Source organism: Sturnira hondurensis, unplaced genomic scaffold (genome assembly GCF_014824575.4).
Source record: "Sturnira hondurensis isolate 20B ecotype Veracruz unplaced genomic scaffold, ASM1482457v3 Scaffold0001872, whole genome shotgun sequence".
Taxonomy (NCBI): domain Eukaryota; kingdom Metazoa; phylum Chordata; class Mammalia; order Chiroptera; family Phyllostomidae; genus Sturnira; species Sturnira hondurensis.
This window is the reverse complement of record NW_028074503.1, coordinates 29,172,602-29,196,521: the sequence shown is the minus strand read 5'-3', so window position 1 is coordinate 29,196,521 and position 23,920 is coordinate 29,172,602. Positions and strand designations below refer to the sequence as shown.

The window sequence follows — 23,920 nt, the reverse complement described above, 5'->3', positions numbered from 1 at the left end:
TCACCACATCTGATAAAATAGAAACTGGTACAATTAACAGTCTATTTAGGAGCCATTTAGGGTAGAGATTAAAGCAACAGGCATGCAATTCCCTTGCCCAAACCACAGAGGGTGCTGCTGAGTTTCTGGTAGGGGTGTTTCTGGTTCGCACTTATTGCCAGTGCAGGAGAGGGGCTTCCTTCCTTACTGTTCTACTGACCTTTGTGAACAAGCTGGCCTTTCCTGACACTAGCTCTCCAGGGAAATGAATAATTAGATGGAAACAGAAGGCTTAATTTGGTAGCAAAGGGAGTGGGGGTGGGGAGAAAGCATATGGATTTCAGTGGGCAATGTTTAAGAGTGAATAATGTTTTTAATGGGAAAAACAACCTCCAGTACAATTCAGCTTTATTTAACACACGTATGTACAGAGGAACACTCAGCACACATAGAGCCTATTAATTAAGTGGAGTCATCAAGAAATGTCTTGAGAGGCAGGTATTTTAATTCACTCTTTGTACACAGCGAGTTCAATTGTTACCTTTTCCTACAGGTGTCATGTCACATGATCTTCTGCTCGTAAATTGTCACTGAAGCCACATATGCGTCCACATTTACAAGGACAGGTCCAAGCACAGTGCCGATGACATTAACAACCCACTGAACGCACGCACTGTAATGACAACACAAAACTGGGCTCTGGGCTGACAAATCCAAGGCGGGCGGTTGTCAGCACAGCCAAGGGCAGATCTGGGCTAACACGAATGCAGATATCCGTTCAGCAGTTAGAGACACCTGTCGAACCCTCGAACATCGTCCCCACGGGAGCACTGTAACTGGAATATTCTACTGGCCCGTAAGTGCCTACTGCGCAGAGGAGGGTGGCAGGCGGGTCTAGCCCACTGCGTGGGTGTGCCGCTCCTGTGGGCCTCATGGTGTCGTTCTCGTCTCCGTGCGTCACCCACCCGTGCTTGGGTGCTGGCCTGCCCTGCAGTCTCACACCTTTCTCCCGATGATGCGCTGAGCATGTTGTTTTAACAAGTCTCTAAGGTGCACTCCCACGCCATCATCCCAACACACCTGTGTAGTCCAGAATAAATTAATCCCCATTCAAGCCCACGAAGCAACTTGGGAGGCCTCTGGGTGCCGCTTCTGTTGGCCTCTGGTTGCTCTACCCACAGCGAAACAGCGGTGTGTTCAGCACACAAGTAAAGCCTGCACTATATAGTTCTTGGTTTCTCCCTGGAAACTACATATATAATCTGTATAGATACAATGTACATGCATTTTCATAAATTTGCTTGTGAAAGAACACCCAAAGCCTGCACCCAGGGAGGGGCACAGGTTTTCCGTCGGCGGAAACAACGTTCCTCGTGTCAGGAGGAAAGAGGTGTTCTAGTGTCGTGGTCTTAGTTTCTTGGCATGGTCTTTAAAAACCTGCTTCAATAAAATTACAGGCGATTCGTTCCCGGGCTGTGATCTCGCTCTTTTATTTACTCCGTAAACCCTGACATCTACGCTTTTCAAATTCAGTGCTCCCATTACCATTTTGGTTTCTTTGTAAACTTCACACATTTTCTCTCATTTTATATTTCTGCATTCATAAGCCACGTTCTCCACTGGCCAACCAACTGCCCGGCTATATGCAGATCGAGGTTTGTTAGGAACAATTCATACAAAATATTATTTTGTGGACCCCACCCCCATTACTATGAGCAAGAGCCAGCAGGCTGGACACCAGGAAAAGCCGCCTCATTAAAGCTGACTCCAACACGCGATGAGCACTCCCGGTGCGGGTTTGCTCAGGCTGACGGAGCCTCCTATTTCTGTACATGCTCCTGAACGCTGTACCCCGTCACTGATGTGCCAGGATGGCTGTTTAAAAGAAATGCTGCCTTCGTTTCCCTTTAATTGGTCAGGAGTAGTTTGAAGGCTGAATTGTAACTATTACATGGTAGTGGACCTAAGTCTTAGCAGGGGACTGCAGGTCTGCACAGTTTCTGGAGGGAAAGGGAAGCTCTTTCTTGAAAAGGTCTGTAGTGACAGACAGCTGTCTGCTTTCCAGGCATGGGTTATGCTTCCAGACTTGGTTCTTTATTACAAAAGTCTGTTCAAGACATTAGTTATAGTGACTGGATAATGATATTAATTACATCATCAGCAGAGATGACTTTATTCTTAAACTACTAAAATACACCAACATTAAGCAGGATATGAGCATTTTAGAATGCTAGGTGTCTGAGAAACTGTGTTCTCCACAAGGAAAGATGTGGTTTTTTGTATATATTCTCATTAATCTCAGATCAGTTAGGTATTATTGATAAAGAAGGTAGTGGCTACACCCTAGGAAATCGATTGAGCAATTTCCTAACAATCAGCTGAAGGAAAAAAGCCATGTAAACACAGAATCTTCTTGGTAAACAATAGTATGTTTTAGGAAATCCAAAGGACAATAATTCTGACAGTCAGGACTGCCACCTGACCTCCAACCCAGTCAGAATGGGCAGCACTTCAGAAAGGGGGTCCAGCGGGAGGAAAACGCCCATCTGGGCTGGGCCGCGACCACGGTGTTTATTGATTTTCAGGCTCGGCTGCACAAGCCGCGGGCGGGCTCCCAGGGACCGCCGGCTACCCCTCCCTCTGGGGCAGGAAAGTGACCTAGTGACAGAAGGTCCACAGCGTGCACAGTGCTATGTGCACGCCCCTGAACCCGGAGGGGGCAGGAGAGGCGTCTGTTCCGGACCATGCAGAAGTGACACAGAGCTGGCCGTGCCCCTGGGGCACCACCCCGGGTGGGCAGGCACTGAGAAGTGACCCAGCCCCAGCACAAGGACAGGAATCTCGGTTCGGGGAAGGGAAAGCGCCGAGACACAGGCCGGTGACGCCAGCCTCAGACCATGAAGCGGTGCTCCTTCCCGTCATGGGCCATCAGGATGACGTTGCGGTTGGAGGTCCAGATGAGCCGCGCCAGTCTGAGGGCGTTGTGGGGGCCGGGGGAGGCCGGCTGCACGGGCGGCACCTGGTAGGTTTTCATACAGCGCAGCTGAGGGGCCGAGTTCAGCACGCCGATGCTTCCCAGCAGGGAGGTGTTCATCTGGGGGCACACGGGGACAGGGGAGCACACACGTCACACAAGGACCTGCTTCCCTTTCCCTCCCGCACAGGGGCTCAAGGGGCACACATGGCGGTCACTTTCCCCTCCGGTGCTGGTTCACATCCCCCTACGAGCTTATTCTTACCTCTGACCGTCCTTTTTGAAACTATTCTCACGCTGTTATGGTAAAAACAAAAATGCACAGAAACTTTACTTTGTGGGCAGAATTTGACAGCAGCAAAGTCCAGTCTTTAAGAAGGAAGCCATATTGCTCATGTCGATAAAACAGTCCAATCAGAAAGTATCTGGAAATTATGGGGATTTTCCACTGCAGACCTTTGTTTTTAACCGTGCTGAAAGGATGAGCCCACAAAGCAAGTGCTGGGACTTACAATTAGTTCAGGAGATGAAGCCCGGCTGAGCAGCAGGTAGAGCGAGAGGTTACTGGGTCAAAGGTCAAAAGTCAAAATTAGCCCCATACCCAATCTCCTTCTGCCAACACCTGCCCCCCTCACCTGCTTTTAAAAAATTCAGGGTCTGGAAAGCTCTAGTTTATTTTACAGGGAAAACAAGAACCAGCTACATCTCAATACTGTTCTGCTGCCGTGCTGAAGAGAATACACAGAGTCCGGCAGAAGTGAGACCTGCTTGAGCGTGGCTGGTAGGGTATGTGGATGCCTCGCACTCGATGGACCGCAATCTGAGCATGTCACCTGAAGTGTCACAGGGTGTGCTTGAGTGTGCTGTTGTTATATTACAGAATTACATGCTTATGCTTTTGTAATAAAAGATTTTGTAATAAAAAAAGGGGGCGTCATTTGTGCCAGGTCCTGTACTTCATGACTTACTGGCAATTTATTAGTTGGTGTTTTCTGTTTTGTGGCAGCTTTTCCAGATTTGAAGTTTAGCTTCTTTCATCTGTTCACATAAGTGAGAAATAGCACAGGAATGATGGCTCCTGAACTGCGTATTCAGGTCCGTTATCTCAGTAAACTACCGTCCGAGTGCCTGAGTTTGCTGAGTCCTTTAGACACCAAATGTTACTGAGCGTGTCCCCAGTGTACATCTTTCGTGGTACTGCAAATCACATGGAGACCACACTGAAAATCAGAAAGGAGGTCTGGCAGATGGGATTTTTCTCGGGACTCGTTTTCATCTCCAATTCTTCCCTGCACTGCACCCTCCATCCAGACGAGGGAGGTTCTGGGGGTCTGTGAAGCATGCAGAGTGTGACCTGATGCCCAGGAACGGCCGACACCGGGACCCTCGGCAAATCCTCGGACATCGCAGACGTGGTCCTGCTGCCACCACGCTCTGCCTCCGGGTCGGCGCAGAGCGCAAGCCGTCCCTTTGCTGGCCTTTCTCGGCAGCAGGACGGTGTCAGCGCGCGTAAATCACGGCGCCTCCAGCAGGATGCGTGCAGGCTCCACTGACATTTTCACAATTTAAATCATCTTGAGTAATAACCCTTTTAAGATGACTAATGTTACTGATTTTACTACATTAATAATAGTGCCGAACACAACACAGAGGTGAGAAAAAAAATCACTAGTGTATGAGGTCACATTTTAAAACCAAATGTATGGTCATCATTAACTCTTTCTGTTGAAGATCAGCCCCATTTAGAGCCGGGCAGCACCTCACTGTCACCCTCCAAAGCCTCCTTCCTTCCTTCTTTCCTTTTGCCCCCAAACTCCACAGAGATAGAATTAATGCCTTCCTGCTTTCTGGAGGTTTCCAAAGAGTCTCAGTATAAATAATGACAGTGAGTTTGATTTTATAGTTCTCGCTGGCACAAAAAGTAACAGTACACAATAATTTAGTCTCTTACAGAACATATACAAATGATCCAGAAAATTGCTGGTTAAAATTAACTGGCACCAACAGGCATATTGTGCTTTTAAAAAATCCAATTTCTCAGTTGATAAACAACCACAAAGTATTTTTCATTCTTTATGGATTTTCTATGAAAATACGTATGAAGCTTGATTTCTGCTGGTGGCTTAAAATGCTCAGGGTGTTCAATATGCTCAGATACTTCCTTATTTTTAATTCTTCTCCTCAAATTTAGGCACATCCAACAAGTGGGCTGAGGGCTAAAGGGGGGGAAAGGGGAGACTATCTTACTGGGATTTTAGGATGGAAGGGTATTTTAGAGGTGCCTTATTATATCTGGGTTCCCCTTACAAGCTGAGCCATCCCTCAGACGATTGATAAATCAATTGGTAAATGCCTTAGGTAGGCCCCCCAGCCTTCCTGCCTGCAGCCAGGGAGGACTACGCCCCATTCTACAAGGTATATAAGGCCATGTACAGCGGGAATGATGACGGCCCTCCTACAAACCACAATTCCTTGCTCCTTGGATCAGCTATTCCTCTGACCTTTTCAAATCAGAGACGTGTCTGAAGTACTATGGGTGAGTGTGAATCTTTCCAAGACACTTAGTTAAAGATTCCACACCCCCAAAATTCACCATTTTGTTACTCAATATTAATGCTCTTTTGACTGGTGACTGGTTATAAAGTCTGCTAAAGTGAGGGCAATTGGAGCCTTGAGTGAATGAAAACTACCTGGAGTTGTAGTATTTGGGAATATGAATTTTTTTCTGGATGGCAAAGATACTCACTGTGGAAAATTCAAATAACAAAGACAAGCAGAAAGAAGAAAGCAAAGCGCCCCTGACATCTCCCTTCTCCGAGACGACCACCAACAACTTGGCAAACACCTCCCAGACCTCACACACACCCAAGGAGAAGCCAGTTTGAAGAATCTGACATAAACATCCATGTAATCTCCATTTCTGGGATTCTATTCCTGTTCTAGTTGTTTGCTTAGTTTGTTTTTAGGTTCAGTTGCTGATAGTTGTGAGTGTGTTATTATTTTACTGTTCACAGTTTTGAGAGGTGGGGGAAGAAAGGGGGGAAAGGCACTGGGAATAAGAAGCACAAATGGCAGGAACAAAATAGACAGGGGAGGTGAAGGATAGTTTAGGAAACAGAGAAGACAAAGAACTTATGTGTATGACCCACGGATATGAACTAAGGGGGGGTGCAGGATGGAGGGAAATAAAGGGTAGAAAAAATGTGACAACTGCAATAGCACTATCAATAAAATATACTTAAAAATTGCCCTGGCTGGTGTAGCTTGGTGGATTGAGTGCAGGCCTGCGATCCACACGATCGCGGTTTGATTCCTAGTCAGGGCACATGCCTGGGTTGCAGGCCAGTTCCCAGCAGGGGACTCACGAGAGGCAACCACACATTGATGTTTCTCTCCTTCTCTCCTTCCCTTCTCCTCTAAGGATCAATAAATAAAATCTTTAAAAAATATAAAATAAAATATACTTAAAAATAAAAGTAAAATAAAATTATATAAAAAAGAATTTTACACAAACAGGCTCATATTAAAAAGGTTGTTTCACAAGCTGCTTATTTCCTTCAACAAGATGTTGAGGGTGGTCATTTCATGTTCATGACTATAAAGTCACATCATCCTTTTTAAATGGCTGAAGACCATTCGAACATGTGATGGACTAAGTAAAAATAAATGAAACCAATGTCCATCAAATGTACTATCAGCAGTTATGAGAAAGAACATCTGTTTGTCAGAGGGCAATGGTAAGAGAGAATTGCGGTGAGAGAATTTTAGGTGAGAGAATTACGGTTCTGTTTCATTACTAAACTCCCCTCGACCAAATGTCAATGGATACATTGGAGTGAAATATTCAAACTATGGAAACATGTTTGGAGGCTCAGGGACTTGAAAGATGATCAAATTGCGTCATTCAATGGCTGGGTATGTAAACTAACTAAAATGTAACTTCGGCTTTTCCCGGCCCGGGGGGACTGGCTGAAAGGAGGAATAGGGACTAGTCAAAGAACGTGTGCGCAGTGCCCGTGAGCGTGGGCAGCGGTGTGGGGATTGACCAGGGGTGAGGGTGCAGGCTGGGGCGGGGAGGGGGAAAACTGGGACAATTGTAATAGCATAAACAATAAAAAGAGTGTTTAACTTTCAAAAATAAAAATAAAAATGCTTCACAAAACCGGTTCTGTGAAGCTTATTTTCCGAGCACATACAAACACAAACAGATGTAATTCATCAAAACAGGAAATGTTTAATGCTCTTCTCAGTGTAAGTAATACTGCATGCAAACCTTTTACTAAGTCTCGCTTGAGTAATTATCCAACCGATATTTCTCATTAACACTCATTTCTCAGCAAAGATTTTAATAGCTGATGGCTTTTGTAAGGTTCTATATTAATAAGACTTTGTCGAGTTTTCAAAATATATTACAGTACATTTACTGGAATAATATAGAAGTGTTATATCATACATCATTAGAACAAAACAATATGTATCTAAATAAATCAGCAGGTCCCTTTGGGGAGAACAGTGGTAAATCCAACACCGCTTTCTGGACTCCCTTCAATTCAAATAAAAACTCACTACACTTCTGGAAGAGACAAGGCTGAAATAAAGTTTCTGTGCCTTCCACTTGGATTTCAAGGCCAATCTGCATGTTCTTTCAGCAGGTGGGAAAGAGGCTGCACTTTGAATCCTGATGCTGGGTTCAGGCAACGGGGACTTGGGAGCAGCCCGAGTTGCTTCGGTGCTGCGCCCACAGGACAGGCACCTGCACAGGTAACAACACAAGGCCACCGTGTCCGCAGACAAGTGTGGGGACTATGAACACTGTGCACAAAGCCACAGGGACTGGCAGACAGGTTTCAGTGCATTTAGCAAAGCCTAGAAGACTGCAGCCAGAGCCTGAGAGAACTGGAAGATGGAAAGGTGTCTCAAAGAGACATTGTTTCATGGGTGGCCTTGATCTGCAGGAAAGAAAGGGCGCTAACTGTAATTCCATCAATGCACTGGACCGCAGCTCTGATAGAAATAGAGGAATGTTCAGGGAAGGGATGAACCTACCCAAATAGAATCTTGAACATCCAGGTAAGGGGGACAAGTTTTACCACAGGGAAGTTCAGAAAAATACTGGAGAATGTTTCCGATTCCTCCATAGACGGGATTATATGTGATGCAGGGGAGTAAAGGTGGACAAGACAGGGATGGGTCTTGTTATTTCCAAAGAAGAAAGCATGGTCACAGCACAAGCTCCCCAAAGGAAGGGGCCAGTGACTCACTGACTCAGTGTGACTCGGTGTCCCTAAAGTGCAGGCCAGGACCTCGCACACCCACTCCAGATAAATGCCGAATGAATGGGTGGGGCTTCATGCTGACCCTTCTCCAGCATTACAGGGCAGCAGGAAATGAGTCAAAACTTGTATCTAAGGGCAGGTGGTGGAAAGAGACAACCCATGGGAGGCACACGCAGAGAAAACAACTGGTGGGCGGACTCTGTAAAGAACCATTGTTGCAAGAGCCCAGTTTAGGGACACAGAAGGGGCTTGGGGTGTGGGCTTTCCACAGGATGAATGAGTTGATCGCCCCCCAGGATGAGTGATGGGTGGGTGAGGGCACTAAGGAAAAGGTGTCATGAGAGCCGATTAAAACGCTGGAGTTATATTCTGGAAGAAAGCATAATGAGGAAATAAACTGGAAAATTAAACCAGATGAAGAGTTAGAAAAAGTCTGTGACAGATTTGGAGGTTGTCATGCTTCAATAGGATGTTGTTAATTAAGCAGTTCATTGTATCTGTTTTACATTTTTATTAGCCACTGATTTTTTAGAAACCATTATCAAGCTGTGCTAAAGTCTTTAAACTTTTTTTTATACCTTTCAAAGCATTAAACTGAATCTCATAAAACATACTTGTATCCTAGGAAAGTAAAGGTAACAACAAATTTTAAATGAACATTATTTTGGGGGGGGAGTTGGTAATGCTTAATTTTTTGTAATTATCAGGAGTAACGTCATTAAAAAGAAGGTTGTAGAGAAGCTATTTACAAAAGAAATGAGTTCTAGGGTGGAAACTCATTGTTCGATGTTAATATTTACTTTAATCAGAATTAAACACAGGCATTGTCATGCCATCAGTGACACTTGGTTTTTAAAGATGTGTGGGTTGTTCGGGAGTGAAGAGCACAATGGGAGCGACTGGGAATTCACACAAAACTGAGACAGGACAGAGGGCACGTGTGGGCAAAGCGGGCGGCTGCCTGAGTCTTCCCGCTGTCCCGGGCCCTGCTGGAGCAGTCTGAATGCCCGCGTCAGTGGGCAGCTGAGCGTGGCTTTGCTCAGCCCTTTCAGGCCAGGTGCTCGCACCCACTGGGCCCTGCTGACCTCTGACTGCTGCTCCCTCTCCCCGAACCCCCACCACTCCTACCCTTCCTCAGCATCAGTGAGGCTCAGCTCAGACGTCACTTTGTCCTCGAAGCCACCCCACAGCCTGTGCTCAGTGCCCCCTGAACTGGAACTGCTTGCTGCCTAACCTTGCTCCCTGAGTTTGGGAGCTCCATCAGAGCGGACTCCCTCCTTCCAGGTTGCTAAATGAACCCTCGGGGCACGTTAGCAGCAGGCACACAGTCAGCAAGCAATAAACACTGGATGCTGGAAGAAGGGAGGGGGAGGACAGGTGTACCAGGAAGCCTTTCCCAGCAGATCCCGCCGTACACTCCAAGACCCTGTCGCACCCACGCTTACCTGCCAGAAGGAAATGTGGCTATCACCGTTGGAGTAGGTGGCGAGATAGCGCCCATCAGGAGCGAAGGCCACGGCGGTGATCGGTCCCTTGTGTCCGTGGATCGTCTGAAACACAATTCGGAGTCATTAATTGTGTGCCTTCCACAGAACCACGACACCGAGCAGGCAAATGCATTCAATTTTGGAAAGAAAAATTATGTCATGAATCTTACGTGCTGTTGTAGTCTTTATTTTATTTACAAAATCAGATTAGAGAAATCGGAAAAGCAACTCAAGTTCTCTCCCTGGTCTATCTAAGGGTGTCAGTTCCGTTCTGAGGAGCCTGCCCGTCTCCGAGCGGGAGGACAGCGTGAGTCCAAGGAAGGGCACGTATCGATGGGAAAACCAACGTGTTAAGTCATCCCTGCCCATTAGAGGAAAGAATGTACAATTAATTAGGAAGGTAAGCAACCGATCACCAAATCTACCCAGGAGCCTCAATTCATCTAGTGGAAAATCATCAAAGCTGCATCATGACCTCCCTGTTCGGGAAGGAGTTAAAAACTATCATTTCCACCCCTTAATAGCGACACATTTTTCATGCTTTATGCTTCATTTCCCAGCAATAACACTGTGCTCAACTGCATATGGCTGCAATTAGTAAACACGCACACACAAAACACACATATGAATGTGTTGTAGGTTTGACCACATATATAAATCAGACACTATTAAAAACAAGTTAACAGGGATAATTTTGAGCCTTTGCAAACAGCTCTCATTGATTTAAACATGAATTTTTTAAAAAGCACATTGCATTTTAGACTAGATATTTGATAGGTTTTGCTAATAAAAATCATCCTAAAACTTAATATTGTTACCAAAAACATTGGGAGACTAAGCAAATTAGTATATTGTATTAATACTGTATCAATGCCCCACACTCAGCCATTAGGGACCCGACTTCTGCTAAATTAACCAGTATTTAGTCTGCTCCCAAGCTCTAGGCTGGTGTCCCCGCTTTGCCCAGAAAGGAACGGAGAAATGTGTTTCCTTAACCAAGACAGTGCCAGGCAGGTTTGTTTCCACTGGCTATTTTTTGCTAAAGAATTGTGAACCTTGAATCCGGGCGAAAACATCAGGCTCGCCAAGTGATCCAGCCCCTACTGTAAATTTCTGGAAGACTCTTCTCATAACTTGTTTCTGAGTGATTACAAGGAGGGATGGGGGAGGGGGGTTACAAGCTGGTTCCCCAGCACCCTGTGGATTCTGTTCTTTACTCTCACTAGGCTTTCAAGGATCTCATTGTGGGACCCCAAATGATGCCTGCTTTCCAAGAGAGAAGATACACTCCTCTGGCATGGGCTTTGGGGCTGGTGTGAGAACTCTGCTCGAAGTCAGACTGCCTGGCTGCCGGGACCCCAAAGCTTACGGACTGTGGGACTTCGGGCAAGGCATGCAAGTAACTTCGGCCCAAAGCATGGCACAGAGGAAGGCTTCAATAAACATTATTAATACTTGTTACCCTTTCTTACTCAAAGGTGACCAGACATATATACTGAAAGTTGCTAAAAAAGTAGATTTCAAATGTTCTCACCACAAAAAGAAATGGTCAGTATGTGAAGGGTTGGAGGTGTTAGCTAAATGCCAAGGTGGTGATCGTTTTGCAACATGTAAGTGTATCAAACCATCACCTGAAAAGTACACAATGTTGTATCTCAACTACATCTCAATAAAACTAGAAAAAATGACCAGGCAAATGTAAACAATCACATACCTGAATTACTTAAGTACACCATTTGCTGAAAAACACACACCAAAAATAACCCCTAATTGCACATCCCAGAATCAGCATGCACGAAAATACCAGGTGGCCTGGGGAACAGATATCAGACTGTGGAATCTCATTAGAGAGACGTGGGAACTGTCCGTGGTGCTGGCCCACAAATGCGGTGCTTAATTAAGGAACAGGGTGAGCATGCTGAACAATTATTGCAAGAAACCAACACCACCTACATCAGAATGAAAATTAGCTCAACACCATCTACATTAGAATGAAAACTGCTGTAGGTGTGGGGAAAATATAATCAATTAGAATGGGGAAAATGACCATTCCCACTTACTATGTCAGTTTAATGAGTTCACTGGGAAAACTTTGTCAAGCTTTAATTGTTTCTTAAAATCAAGATTCAGTTATGCTACAAATCTGAAATTCGACTGGGCCAATCTCAGGCTATTTTATGGTTAAGACATTTGATTAGTAAGGCTCTGCTTTATAATAGAGGTTGCAAACTGAAGACCCATACACTGAAACTGATTACAGGTACATCTGGTTTGGCCTGCAAAATGTTTGTAAAGAATGTGTTCTGAGACTGTATTCGGATTCCTTAGATATCAGGTAAAATAAGGATTTCTAGACTTTCCCCAAACTGGCAGCTCTGGCCATCCTGGACCATAGTTCACACAGGTGGTGACATGAGTCACCACCGAGCGAAGGTGGCCCCGTCAGCCACTTCGCCAGTCCCAGCCCTGACCCAAAAGAGGGTCTGTGTACCTAACACCTGCTGCCTGGCTCCCCTGTTTCCCGCCTGGTCCCTCGTGGCAGTTAATGCAACCCTCTACTAGAAGTACTTGATTCCGACGGTTTCTTCCATGACCCGGGGTCCCAGTGCGCAGCTGAAAGTGGGAGCAGATTGACAGCTCCTCTAAAGAAAAGTTGGCCCGTTTTGCAAGTCCCCCGAAGCCCAACTCTGTGTACAAGCAGATTGATCCTCCTTTTGGGGTTTGGGCTCAAAACAGGATGCTAAGCCTGCCTCCTGCACATCAGCAACTGTCCTTAATCAGCAACCAGAACGCACTCAGACAGTAAGAGAACACAGCAGGGAGTGGGCTAGAAGCCAGCAGGTCCAGAGGATGTACCAACCCAATGGCCACACAGAGGCACCGCTCTACGAGACTAGCTGGGTTGGTTAGCCCTGTCATAAGGGCGGAAAACCAGACACATAAGCTCCTTCAGAAACGTATTCAGGGAATCCTTCCTATTACGTCCTCATCTCTTACAGAGAGCTGGTATTTAAAACGTCAGTGTGAATACTTCTGTCTCAGTTGAAGATACTCTTCATTAAGTGTCTAATAGAAGATCCTATGAATTAAAGTTCATCTTGAAATTTTTATTTTATTATTTTTTTAAAGGTTTTATATATTTATTTTTAGAGGGGAAGGGAAGGAGAAAGGGAGAGAAATATCAATGTATGGTTGCCTCTCATGCGTCCCCTGCTGGGAACGGGCCTGCAACCCAGGCATGTGACTGGGAATCGAACCACGATCGCCTGCTTCATAGGCCTGTGCTCAATCCACTGAGCTACACCAGCCAGGGCTCATCTTGAAATTTTATGCCAGGAAAATGTTTCCTTTCAGATCAATTTAGTTGCCTTCTTTTATCATGTGACAATAATTACGTAACCTAACATGTGCTCACTTTGCTGCCAGGAAACTCAGAACAAAGTTCATGCTCATTCTACATGTTTGCTGATAAATACTTCCTGCTCATTCCACTAATCATTGTCCTGTTTTCTGTTGTTGTGTTTGCGGTCCTGTCAAACACTGAGCTGAATCTGTTAGTTCCTTTGAAGTCTACTTCAGACAAAGAGGGACGACTCTTTAGATCAGAACACTTGACACACGCACGTGCGCGCACACGCCACACCGTACTGCCAGGTACCCCACAGGGCCCTTTTGAAGCCACACAGAGGGGCACCGCTGAGCACTGACTGCCGTGTCGGCTGACACACAGACCTGTTGTCTTATAAAAAAGCAAGGACCACTCAGGGAAGCTCAGGGAAGTGTGCCGTTTGAATGATTTGGTGCATCTGTTGAGTTCATTACAATCTCTGCCTAAGAGGTGCTTCAGTCCTCAGTGTAATGGAAATGTTGCCTTTGTCTTTTGTTCAGAGTCTCTGAACTTGTAAGATCTGTGCAGGCACCACCTGAACGGACTTGAACCTCTATTCTGGCATTAGACGTGCAGCTGCCTGGGGATCACAGCGAACTTGTAAGTGCTTTGTGACGGGGCACCCCCGACGGGTGGGATCTTCAATGCCACAATGGAAAGAACACTTTCCAAAATAACAGGTTTCGAAATAAAAGGAGGTTTGGTCTAGTTTTTATATGCGAATGAGTATTGTGTTTTGTTATATTTTTAGTCTGAGAAATTGCTGTCTTGAATAGACAAGAGACGGAATATAAAGAAATTAATCTAATTCAAGAAGTGCTATGAACAGTAAAAGAAAACCAAGCAATTATCCCTAGTAGGAGACAGAGTGTTGAACTGCTAAACACCCACTTCCCCTTTCTCCTGTGAAAGAAAAGGAACTGAGAGGCAGGGTTAATGACGAGCAATCCTTGCCCTTGCCCCACAGTTTTTAACAGGCACTTTCAATGCGCTCTGTAAATGCCATGGACCGCGCTGTGTGGTGGAGAGAACACGGCTTTCGAAAGTGACTTGGTCAGCGTCAACAGAGGCTGTAACTGTCTCAAACATTCTCTTTAAAATTGCTCCTTGTGAGGTCTGTCTCTTACTGGAGTCCTTGTCATTGTTTCCAAATGACACATTTGAGAATTAGACCCCAAGTGCATGACTCCATCACATCCACTGTAAAAACTGGACAAGATTAAAGAGCATATTTTATATTTATTTATAGGTCTTCCCACTTTTTTTTAAAAGGGGAGGAAAAAATACAACCAAACAAAAATTTTCCTACATAAAAAAAAAAGAACACATTTTATTTATTTATCTTTAGAGAGAGGGGAAGGGAGGGAGATAAACACTGATGTTCTCTGGCTGGTGTGGCTCAGTGGATTGAGTGCGGGCCTGTGAACCAAAGGGTCGCTGGTTTGATTCCTAGTCAGGGCACATGCCTGGGTTGCGGGCCAGGTCCCCAGTGGGGGCCACATGAGATGGGGGACGCGTGAGGGGAAACACATTGATGTTTGTCTCTCTCTCTTTCTCCTTCCCTTCCCCTCTGTATAAAAATAAAAATAAACAAATAATAATAAAAAGAAACATTGATGTGATAGAGAAATATCAGTCAGTTGCTTCTTGCACACCCCCAACCAGGGACCTGGCCCACAAGCCAGGCACCTGCCTTGACTGGGAGTCAAGCTGTCAACCTTTATATTTGCAGGACAATGCCCAACCCACAGAGCCACACAGTCAGGTCCATTTTCCTACTTTTAACAAAAACTGTGAAAATTTCCGAAAGTAGGTAAAATCTTGCTCTCATAAATACCCCATCACAGAGAAAGACTTATAAAGAAAGACCTGTGTATTTTGTACAACATCTGCCAAGACAAAGTAAAAACTGAAAGCCCACGGTTTGCAGAGGCTGAGAGGGAGGAAGGCTGCCTTGGCTGCCTTGGCTGCGGGCCTTCCGGGAGTGGCAGGGCTGCTCTGGGATTCAGACAGACAGTTGTAGTTCGGTGGGGGAGGGGGGCAAGGGAGGGGTTTGAAATGTCTGCTGAGCTGAAAATACGTCTCCAGTTGGCTACACATGTTCCCTGAAATTTCTTGTGTGTGTGTGTGTGTGTGCATACACACTTAGTTTTAGTGTAACAAGGCAACTTGTACATTTTTAAGGTTTAAAACTGAGCATCACCTTTCCTTTCCAGTGAAACAAAAAGAAAATTTAAAAATAAACAGGAACAAAATTACAATAGAGAAATGTCAATTCCGAACAAGATCCTACAAGGTTCTGCTGATTCTCCCATTGAGCAGCAGGGCTCAAGTCATCATTAGGAGAGAATTTTAGTTTAAAAGTGCCATCTTAAATGACAAGGATGTCCGTTAATCATCACAATTAAACTGTCAAAGGAGAAGCCATGTTGTCAAAATGCCTCCTTAACCCACCCAAACACCTCAAATCCACCATTTGCTGACCTACAACCCCGCCTTTTTTAGTTTTCTTTTTTCCAAACAAGGGAAAGTAGGCAGATATGTGCTGGTGAATGCTAATGGTCCACATTCACATAGAGACACAGTGTCATCTCTGAGCCCAATACAGAGGAAGGGGGAGAGAAGCTGGAACTCTGTGTGCGACCCAGCATCCTCCAGCTCCCAGCCGAGCTACAGAGCAGAAGCTTTTCCCTTTCCCCACAGAGCCTGGTGGTGTTGGTGCCACATGTTTTTGTCAAGATAGGAAGGGATAAAAATGAATTTGGAACAGAAAGGGGCAGAGATTGTTTTCCCACTGTATACTGTTCAAGGTACATTCCCCCCCCAATCAGCTGAGAACCATGGTGTGAAGGAGAGAAAAGAGACCTCAAAAACAGGGAGACTGAGCTCAAGAGGGGAACAAAGAGACTGCACTTGCTCCCAGGGCCTGGAGAAAATTAACAAAGAAGGCTGGAATCCATCAGTGTTCCATTAGTCATCTTGTCCTTCATTTTCCTCCCCCTCCCCCTCCCTCTCCTTCTCCTTCCCTTTCTTTGTCATCCGTATCAGGAACCAAGTAGTACTGTAATGGATGTGGCCAAGTATCATCTCTGATGACTTCTCCTAACCATGGGCACCTGCATCAGAATGGTCAGTGAACCAAGTGAAGAAGCTCGCTGGTCCCTCACGCTGACTCTTCCTGCTGGCTTTGTTCCGCATTTGACTTGAATGTTTCACCAAATCCTTTCTGGGTTTCCCTTTGATTTCAGTGGACTTTGAAGATGGATCGCCCCTCTCACTCAGGTGAAATTCTTTGGAGAGAACTTTATTTCCGAAGTAAGGATTTGCATCAAAATAAAAATCTATTCTGTACCCTGATTTAATGTCTTCAAATTCTGTCACTTCAACTCTTGTCATATAATGCAGTCTCCTAATCCTCTTCCCCGAGCAGTGCCGACACCTGTGGTTGGGTGACAAATGTTGTTACCCCCACATCTGGGATATTGGTGATCAACTCTGACCTCTTCTGAAAAAAAATGGTTGGCAGAGTTTGTTGTGTTTCTGTCCTACTTTTAAGACCCCCCCTCATTGGCTTGTTCATTAAGTCTGCCTATTTCATTTTGTCCGTCATCAGTGTGTTCAGTGGCTTTTTGCTGTTCTTTTTCTTCCTTTGGCAAACCCAGAGAGAGGTGGGCTTCTTCTCTGGCTTGCGGGCAGGAGGAGGTCTTGGTTTCTTTGTTAGGGGTGGGAGTGAAGCCTGGCGTTTGGGAGCCATGCTATGAGGTAAGTCGGAGAATCTGACCGCTGGGAAGCTACACAGCTGGAAGAAGCTCGGCCTGAAATTTCTAAAAATATACTCGTGCCTGGCTGACGTGCTCTGGAGGGGGAGGACGAGTGTGGGTTTGTGAGGCATGGTCATGGCAGAGCCTGAAGGACAGCGTGTCTGTCTGGGTGGAGAGGGGGAAGGAGGCTGCAGAAGGTCAGATGTTCAGAGAGGCCAGTGCCTAGGAAGTGCGGAGGAGCCCTGGAAGGAAAAGCAGAGGTAGCCAGGGGACCTTCAAATACCTCTGATCCCCTGGTGGTGGTCCCTCTTTGTGGGAACAGACAACTCAGGTGAGGGGCAGGGGCCTCACCTCTGTACCTGCGGCCGCCACCACACACTGGTGCCTCTCACTCTGCACCAAAGGCGGGGGTAGGGGGCATTTCAAAAGAGTAGAAAAGTTAAGAATTGAATACTTTTGGGAAAAAACCCTTCCCCGTTCTTTTCTCTAAAGCAACCAATTTGCGACAATTTTTATTATATATTTAAGGTTAATCTGCTCAAAGAAGCAAATGATAGAGTCAATAAATAATTTAGGCAGAGAATAATGACATTGAAAAAAAAAAGACCATCTCACCTGTGGCTGATGAGAAGGCTCAGGTAAAACGGAATTGTCCCTGCAAACTAAGCCTGCTCAGCCTCTTTGTGCTTCGGCCCTTCAGGCTGATGAGGTTGCCAAGAACACGGGAAGGTCCCCTCCTCTTTGCCGGTTGTGGGCCGATGGCTGCAAAGCGGGTTGGCCAGATGAACATCTCTCTTCTTTTAAAAAGCATCTCCCTCTAGAAAAGATTCTGAAACCTCCCCCGAGGACCCTTTCCTGTGTTTAACAATAAATGCTGTTGGAAAATTTTCCTTCTAACGGAAATTTTTTCCATTTTCCAATGGAAACCCCCATTGCTAGAGAGGGAGCCTACTTCCTCCCAGGCTGGATGTGGGGGGTGGGGGTGGAGGATGGGCCACTGATGGAAGCAGGATCCTTGTGCAGACTCGAGTGCTTGTTGCAGCAACTTGGCCCGTTTTTACTTTTTATTTTCAGGATTAAAAAAAACCACCTCAGAGACTATAACCTTTCCTTTTAGGTCTCAGTTTCTAACCTTTTCAATCATTTCTGTGGCTTTTCCTTATACTCTCTCCAAGCTTTCAAATCGCGACATCTTAGAGTTGTATGGTACCTTAAAGGCCTCCTCAGTCAACCATGTCTCACTGTGCAATTTCTATGAGAAGGTGAGATTTCCGGAGTCTGGCTACAGGCAACTGGATGTTGTTGCAGTTTCTCGTACACCACACAGAAAGGCCAACATTATGCTTATTTATCAGAGAACTGCAACATGGCCAACAATTCTGTTAGAAGGTAATTTGCGAGAAGTCCTTGGGAAGGAAAAGCTGGGCGAGGTGGCATGCAGGTGGCCAGCCCCCAGCAGGCCGCATTCCCGCGGGGAGAGGAAGGAGAACTTTTCCTGGACCCAACTGCAACTGTGTCAACCCCTTCACACAGGGGTTTAAAGATCAGAAGCTGTCCTGTTTTTTCCGTCAGCTGGGAGAGACAAAGATGGCCCATCTCTCTCATTGGCACTATCTATTTGTCTGTCTGTCTGTCTGTCTGTCTCTCTCCCCGGGGCCCTGGGTCCTGAAGGTTTCCACCTTCCCATTAGCTCACCTGTGCCCCCAAGAGGCAATACAACACCTACCTACAGGCACCATAAATAAGTTCTTGAGGAAAGGATAGTGTAAAATTAGGGCCCAGCTCTTTCTCACTTGGGACACAGCAGGCAGAGACTGAAAGTACCGACCAAAATGAAAGCAGGTGGTAAATGTCCCCCTGAAACTCTTACAGACAGAAGAGAGCCTGGCTTTTCTCATCGGCTGAGCTGACCCACGGTGCGAGCACAGAAGCCTGCACGCTGCCCTCCGGAGGTTCTACGATGACTGAGAACGGGGACTGGAGGGTTGGAGAAGCTTGTTTAGCTCTGTAGTTTCTTTTCTTGATGGGGGACCAGCGTGATGGCTTTTATTCACATTACGCCAACTGCATGTTACAGAGTCAATCCGTGGTGGCATTTTTCAATCCAAGGGGTATTGGAACTGTTCAATAAATTGAGTTATTTTCTGTCACTATCTAGTTGAGAAGAATACACATTTGGGGTGAAAAACAAGTAGATTTGGTATTATTTGAACACCTTAATGGAAAACAGATTTAAGGATAAATATAATTAAGTGAGCTATCTTAAGTTTTCTTATAATATATAAGTCCTCAAGTAAAAAGACTTCATTTCTTAAAAATAGCTGTGGTATTTACTCTATTTTCAGTTACTGAAAGTTATTGAAATATCAGCTGAGGATAAACTGAAGTGATGAATGAAGAGAGCTTGTCAATGTGTACATGTTGGTAGTTCTTAGGAACTGGCGGCAGTCCGAAAGTTTTGGTGGGGGTCACACGCCACCGGCCCGTGCACACACACAGCATCTGGTCCAGGCGGTGTCGGGCTGGACACAAGTGCTTGAAGACCCCTTCACTGCCGCACTCTAGGCATCAATAATCGCTCAGATCTCTATCATACTGAGGCTTTATTATCACTAATACCAACTACAAATGACTAAAATTAGTTTTAAAAAGGTCCATGAATGAACAGGTAGAGACTGCACATGTAAGTCAACACTTGTTCCCCAGGGTTCAGCTGTCACAGTCACTGTCCCCGCAGCCTGTTCAATGCACACACTGGTCTTACAGACTGACTTCCTCCCTCTATGCACCTAATGAACCTTTTCAGAGACACAGGATAAATTTCCCGTAAGTCTCACTACTCGTGTCTAAGTCCTTTCTTTGCATGTTAAACTGATCAATTTTATTGAATTATACTTTGAAAATTATGTTTGCCCCAAATCCCAAACACTGCAAACTTCCAATTATTTAAAGTCATGATTATCAACAATTTTTGGCCAATGAAATTACCACAGTATATTACTATTGTGAGGGTCCTAAGCTCAATAATGACAACATATGAAAAAACATTAGCTAAAGACATAATTCAAATCATAACATTTTCATAAATTCAACATTTAAGAATAATTAATCATTAAACATGTGACTAAATTCATGGATAGTCTAACACTGAATGCTAATGCGATCCTATTTTAAATAAAAGGATAGTGAGTAAATTGTTATGAAATATTCATATTGGTGTATGAAATAACTGTAAAACATTTATTAAATTATAACTCACATATGCTTAAAAAGTTACAATGTTTCATTCGGATTTAAGCAGACCCAAAGCTAAATGTTTTTTTCATCGGCATTTCTAACATAAATCTATTCAAATCCATACTAAAGTCTTAAAGTGAACAACTTTTTTGCCTTTGTATTCTCAGACTATGAAAATTGTATTGTAAATATTCAAAGGATTCTTAAGACTTGGACTAACATAAAATAGTTATATGGTTTTTCAAAGAAGACAAGAGATACAAAATTGTCTTATCTAAATTATACTAAAGCTACAGAGTTTGCATTTTTCAAAATGAGATTTCAAAAGGATTTAACATTTTCACTAATCCAAAAGAGGAATGACTTGAAACTGTGAAAGGCAAGTAAGGAATTACAAACAATTTTAACACTCCTACATACATTAACCAGTACGTTACCATACCTTTTGGTTCATATATATTTGGGATAATGAAGCACAGATATACTAATACATAATGCAGATTCTGGAACTTTACACTTTAATGGCTCCTTAACTTACTAAAACAGAAAATCAGATCAGTCTGAAACATAACCTAATTAATGCTGTTCTATATTACAAGATTCATTTCTTAAGTCAGGAAACGCCAAGACATAAAAGTATAAAACTGCCCTCCTAACTCAGATGTAATATTCAAAATATTTCTTTATATTTAATGTAGCATAAAGCAATGCAGTAACACAGCAATTTTTCTCATGTTGCAATTGCATTTGCAAATATCCTAGAACAATTACTGCGGCAAAATAACACTAACAACGACTTGTCAGTCCTCTGACTCATTCTTAGATTACCCCATGTTTGTCTAGAGGATTAAAATTTGTCCTTGGCAGTTTTATGAAAGGGCAAAAGTTTCTGAAACACAATTTGCTTGTTTGTGAAATAAGGATGCTATCTGTCTGGCCTACTTCATGCGATTATGAGTTTTAGCACAAATGTACTTAAGGTTTATTGAGAGTTTATCATGTTCCAGGCCCTGTGGTAGATGTTGGAGTCCAAAGATAAGAGGGGGCCCCTGCCAGCCCATTAAGGAGGGCAGAGACACAGGTTGGCAGCAAGCACCCACTAACTACTGTGCAGTGCAATACATGGTATAAAGAAAACATAAAAATGCAGATGAACAAGCAGCAATTTCTGTACAGGGGCAGGAGCAGTCAGGACAAGGCCCAGAGAGAAGATGGTATTTGAGCTGAGCTTGGCAGGAAGAGAAGTTGGCCAGAAGGACAAGACGTGAAAGGCCCAGGTCTAAACAGATGGATGAGTGTAAGCAAACACGCGAGAATGAAGGTGTCAGAGAGTCCCAGGAAAACAGTGAGCATTCCCATTGCTCCGCCAACAGGCGAGCAGGGGGGAGGGGGAGTCAGGCAGAGCCAGGGTTCAGGGGAGAGGCCACAAGGTTGTTACAGCCAGGTTTCTGTTGTGCCCAGAAATTTGGACGGAGTTCATTGTCAATAGGGAGTTTTTTTAAGTTTTCAAATCAGAGAACGGTCAGATAAGACTTGTTTTAAAATTCTGGCAGAGGAAGGAGGAGAGAAGAACTTTAAAAAAAAAAGAAAAGAAAAAAAGGACTGGTTGGAAGGTGAATGTAGTAGAAAAATGAGGAACTGAATGAGGAGCTGGACATGGACAGGAAAGACAGCAAACTGGCGGGTGGCAATGCGGCTACTGGGGAAGGGGAGGCGTGAGAGAAAGCAAATGAGGGGGAAACGAGGGGTACATGGGAACTCATTTGGGGAAATAGTGGTCTTAACTGGCGACAAGTAGGTATTAAGGTGGAGGACGTGAGCAGGTAATTGGAAACAGAGGGTGAGGCAAAAGTAGGTTTACAGTTGTTTGTATGGAAAATAATACAATGACTGATACATAATATAATAACACAAGAATAAACTCCGTTTCCAGCACTCACACTGCCAACGGACTTTTCGCCCCACACAGCATGTCAGGAAATGAGAGAGAACAGCCTGCAGCTCAGGCAAAGGGTGATGGAAGGAGAAAGAGCTGGGAGTGGGTTGCACATGCAGATGCTGGAGGCACAGGTCCTGCCCCAACGCTGCACCTGGTGTCCAGGGGTCTCTCCAGGGGTATCTGTCAGTGACTGAGTGCTTGCGACAACCCACGAAGACGGAGACAGAGTGGAAGACCCAAAGGATGAGGGCGGAACAGCAGAGGGCACCGCACGAGTAGGGGGTGCCCAGAAAAAGGGGCTGGGTCTATTTTACAAATTACAGATTTGAAATCTTGGGTTGTAGCCAATAATCTTAATTCCAAGTGAAAGATTCCAATGTTGTCTCCAACGCACAAATCACATTATAGGGAATTTAGTGATGGGTCCCTGTAGCCACCAACAAAATTGCTTTGAAGTTTGATACTGTTTTATCTTTTAAATACTAACCCTTTATCAAGTAATAATTATTTAATTTGGGATCAGGAAATAAATTATGAGAAAGTCAAATTTCTGGCATCATAAATATGTATTTGAATTAGACTTAAATTTATAATTCCAGACTAGCGATATTAGTGGCCAAAACTGACGTTCCAATATCTGTAATTTTAACTTTGCTTAAATTTCATCAGTTAAGCACAAATTTTAATTCTCCAGGAAGGTCCTTATATGATACACTTAATAGTTCTCTGAATGTAATTACAACAAAAAAAGAAATATCATTAAACATTAGGAAAGACAACAAATAGAAATGAAAATGAAACTCATATATATTTGTGATTGTGTGGCCATATACGTACACACACATTTGGTAGCTCATTTTGATATATCCATATGTAGGTATGTATATATACACACATACATTCAAAAATCAAAGGAAAAATATTTTAACCAAATGAATAACTTGTAAAAACTCATATTAATGATCACAATTCCCAGTTTGGTTCGGACAGAAATCTCAGTGATTCACCAGATCATAAATGGGAATCAATGCGGGGCACACTGGGTGCTTTACTACCAGTCAGAGTCACACAAGGCACGTTCAACGAGCTTTCCCCGAGGTCTGGTTAAAGGGAACCCACTTACATCTGAAGGAAAATGAACTAAACAGCCTATCGCTGAGACTACACTCTGCAGGGGTACCTATTTGATAAGCTTAGAGGGGGAGACGGCTGGCTGAAACCTCTGTATCTTTAATGCGATCATACTGCCTAATGATAAGCCAACTAAAAGGCCAATTCATTGTGCAATTCAGTATTTGGACCATCAAACTCTGTAGCACTTAATAAGCAACTAATACTTGCCGACGGAAAATGCTGGGGGGCACGTGGAAATCAGCACTTCGGGCCCACCTGTCGCACTCGAGCCCTGCCACACAGCCAAATACCCGCGATCTGTGAGGGGGACAGGCCGCTTTGGTGTCTTCACTGACATTCTTCCCAAGAAAATAGGAATTGTGTGAAGCTCCGTCTGTTTCTAACTCGGAATGCACTTCGTTAGTGATGTGGTTTCAACTGCTATCATGTACGTGGCCCACAGACGTGTGTCTTAACACTCTGTGCCTTACTGCAGACAAAATTATGAGTATACTCAACACTATGGATACTACTTTTATTCACTTTTGAGCAAAAGCATATTAAACTTGAGCAAAAGCCTTCCATTTAAAGTGATGTCTTTCTCCTAGGAGTAAGTGTATAAAGAAGGCGGTTTGGACCCATTTCTGAAGGCCTAATGGATTATATATATAAATTTTGCATTAGCAAAAGTGATTTTTTATTTTTATTTTTTAAATTTAGTTTATTTCTTTATATCTATTTTTGGAGAGAGGGGAGTGGAAAAAGA

At 44.3% G+C, this 23,920-nt stretch overlaps 1 protein-coding gene and 1 pseudogene across 3 annotated transcripts in view; both read right to left on the bottom strand.

The window, feature by feature from the left end:
* Positions 1-369: 369 nt before the first annotated feature.
* WDR7 (WD repeat domain 7) overlaps positions 370-23,920 on the bottom strand; it is a 291,523-nt gene continuing 267,972 nt past the window's right edge. For all 3 annotated transcript variants that reach the window (XM_037034791.1, XM_037034806.1, XM_037034797.1), the window contains 2 exons: positions 9,675-9,779; positions 370-3,073 (listed from right to left, as the gene is read on the bottom strand). In XM_037034791.1, coding sequence (XP_036890686.1) covers positions 2,870-3,073; positions 9,675-9,779 — 309 coding nt within the window. In that variant the 3' untranslated portion in view covers positions 370-2,869. The remainder of the gene's footprint in view (positions 3,074-9,674; positions 9,780-23,920) is intronic.
* LOC118978977 (protein SET-like) lies at positions 15,797-16,955 on the bottom strand (annotated as a pseudogene).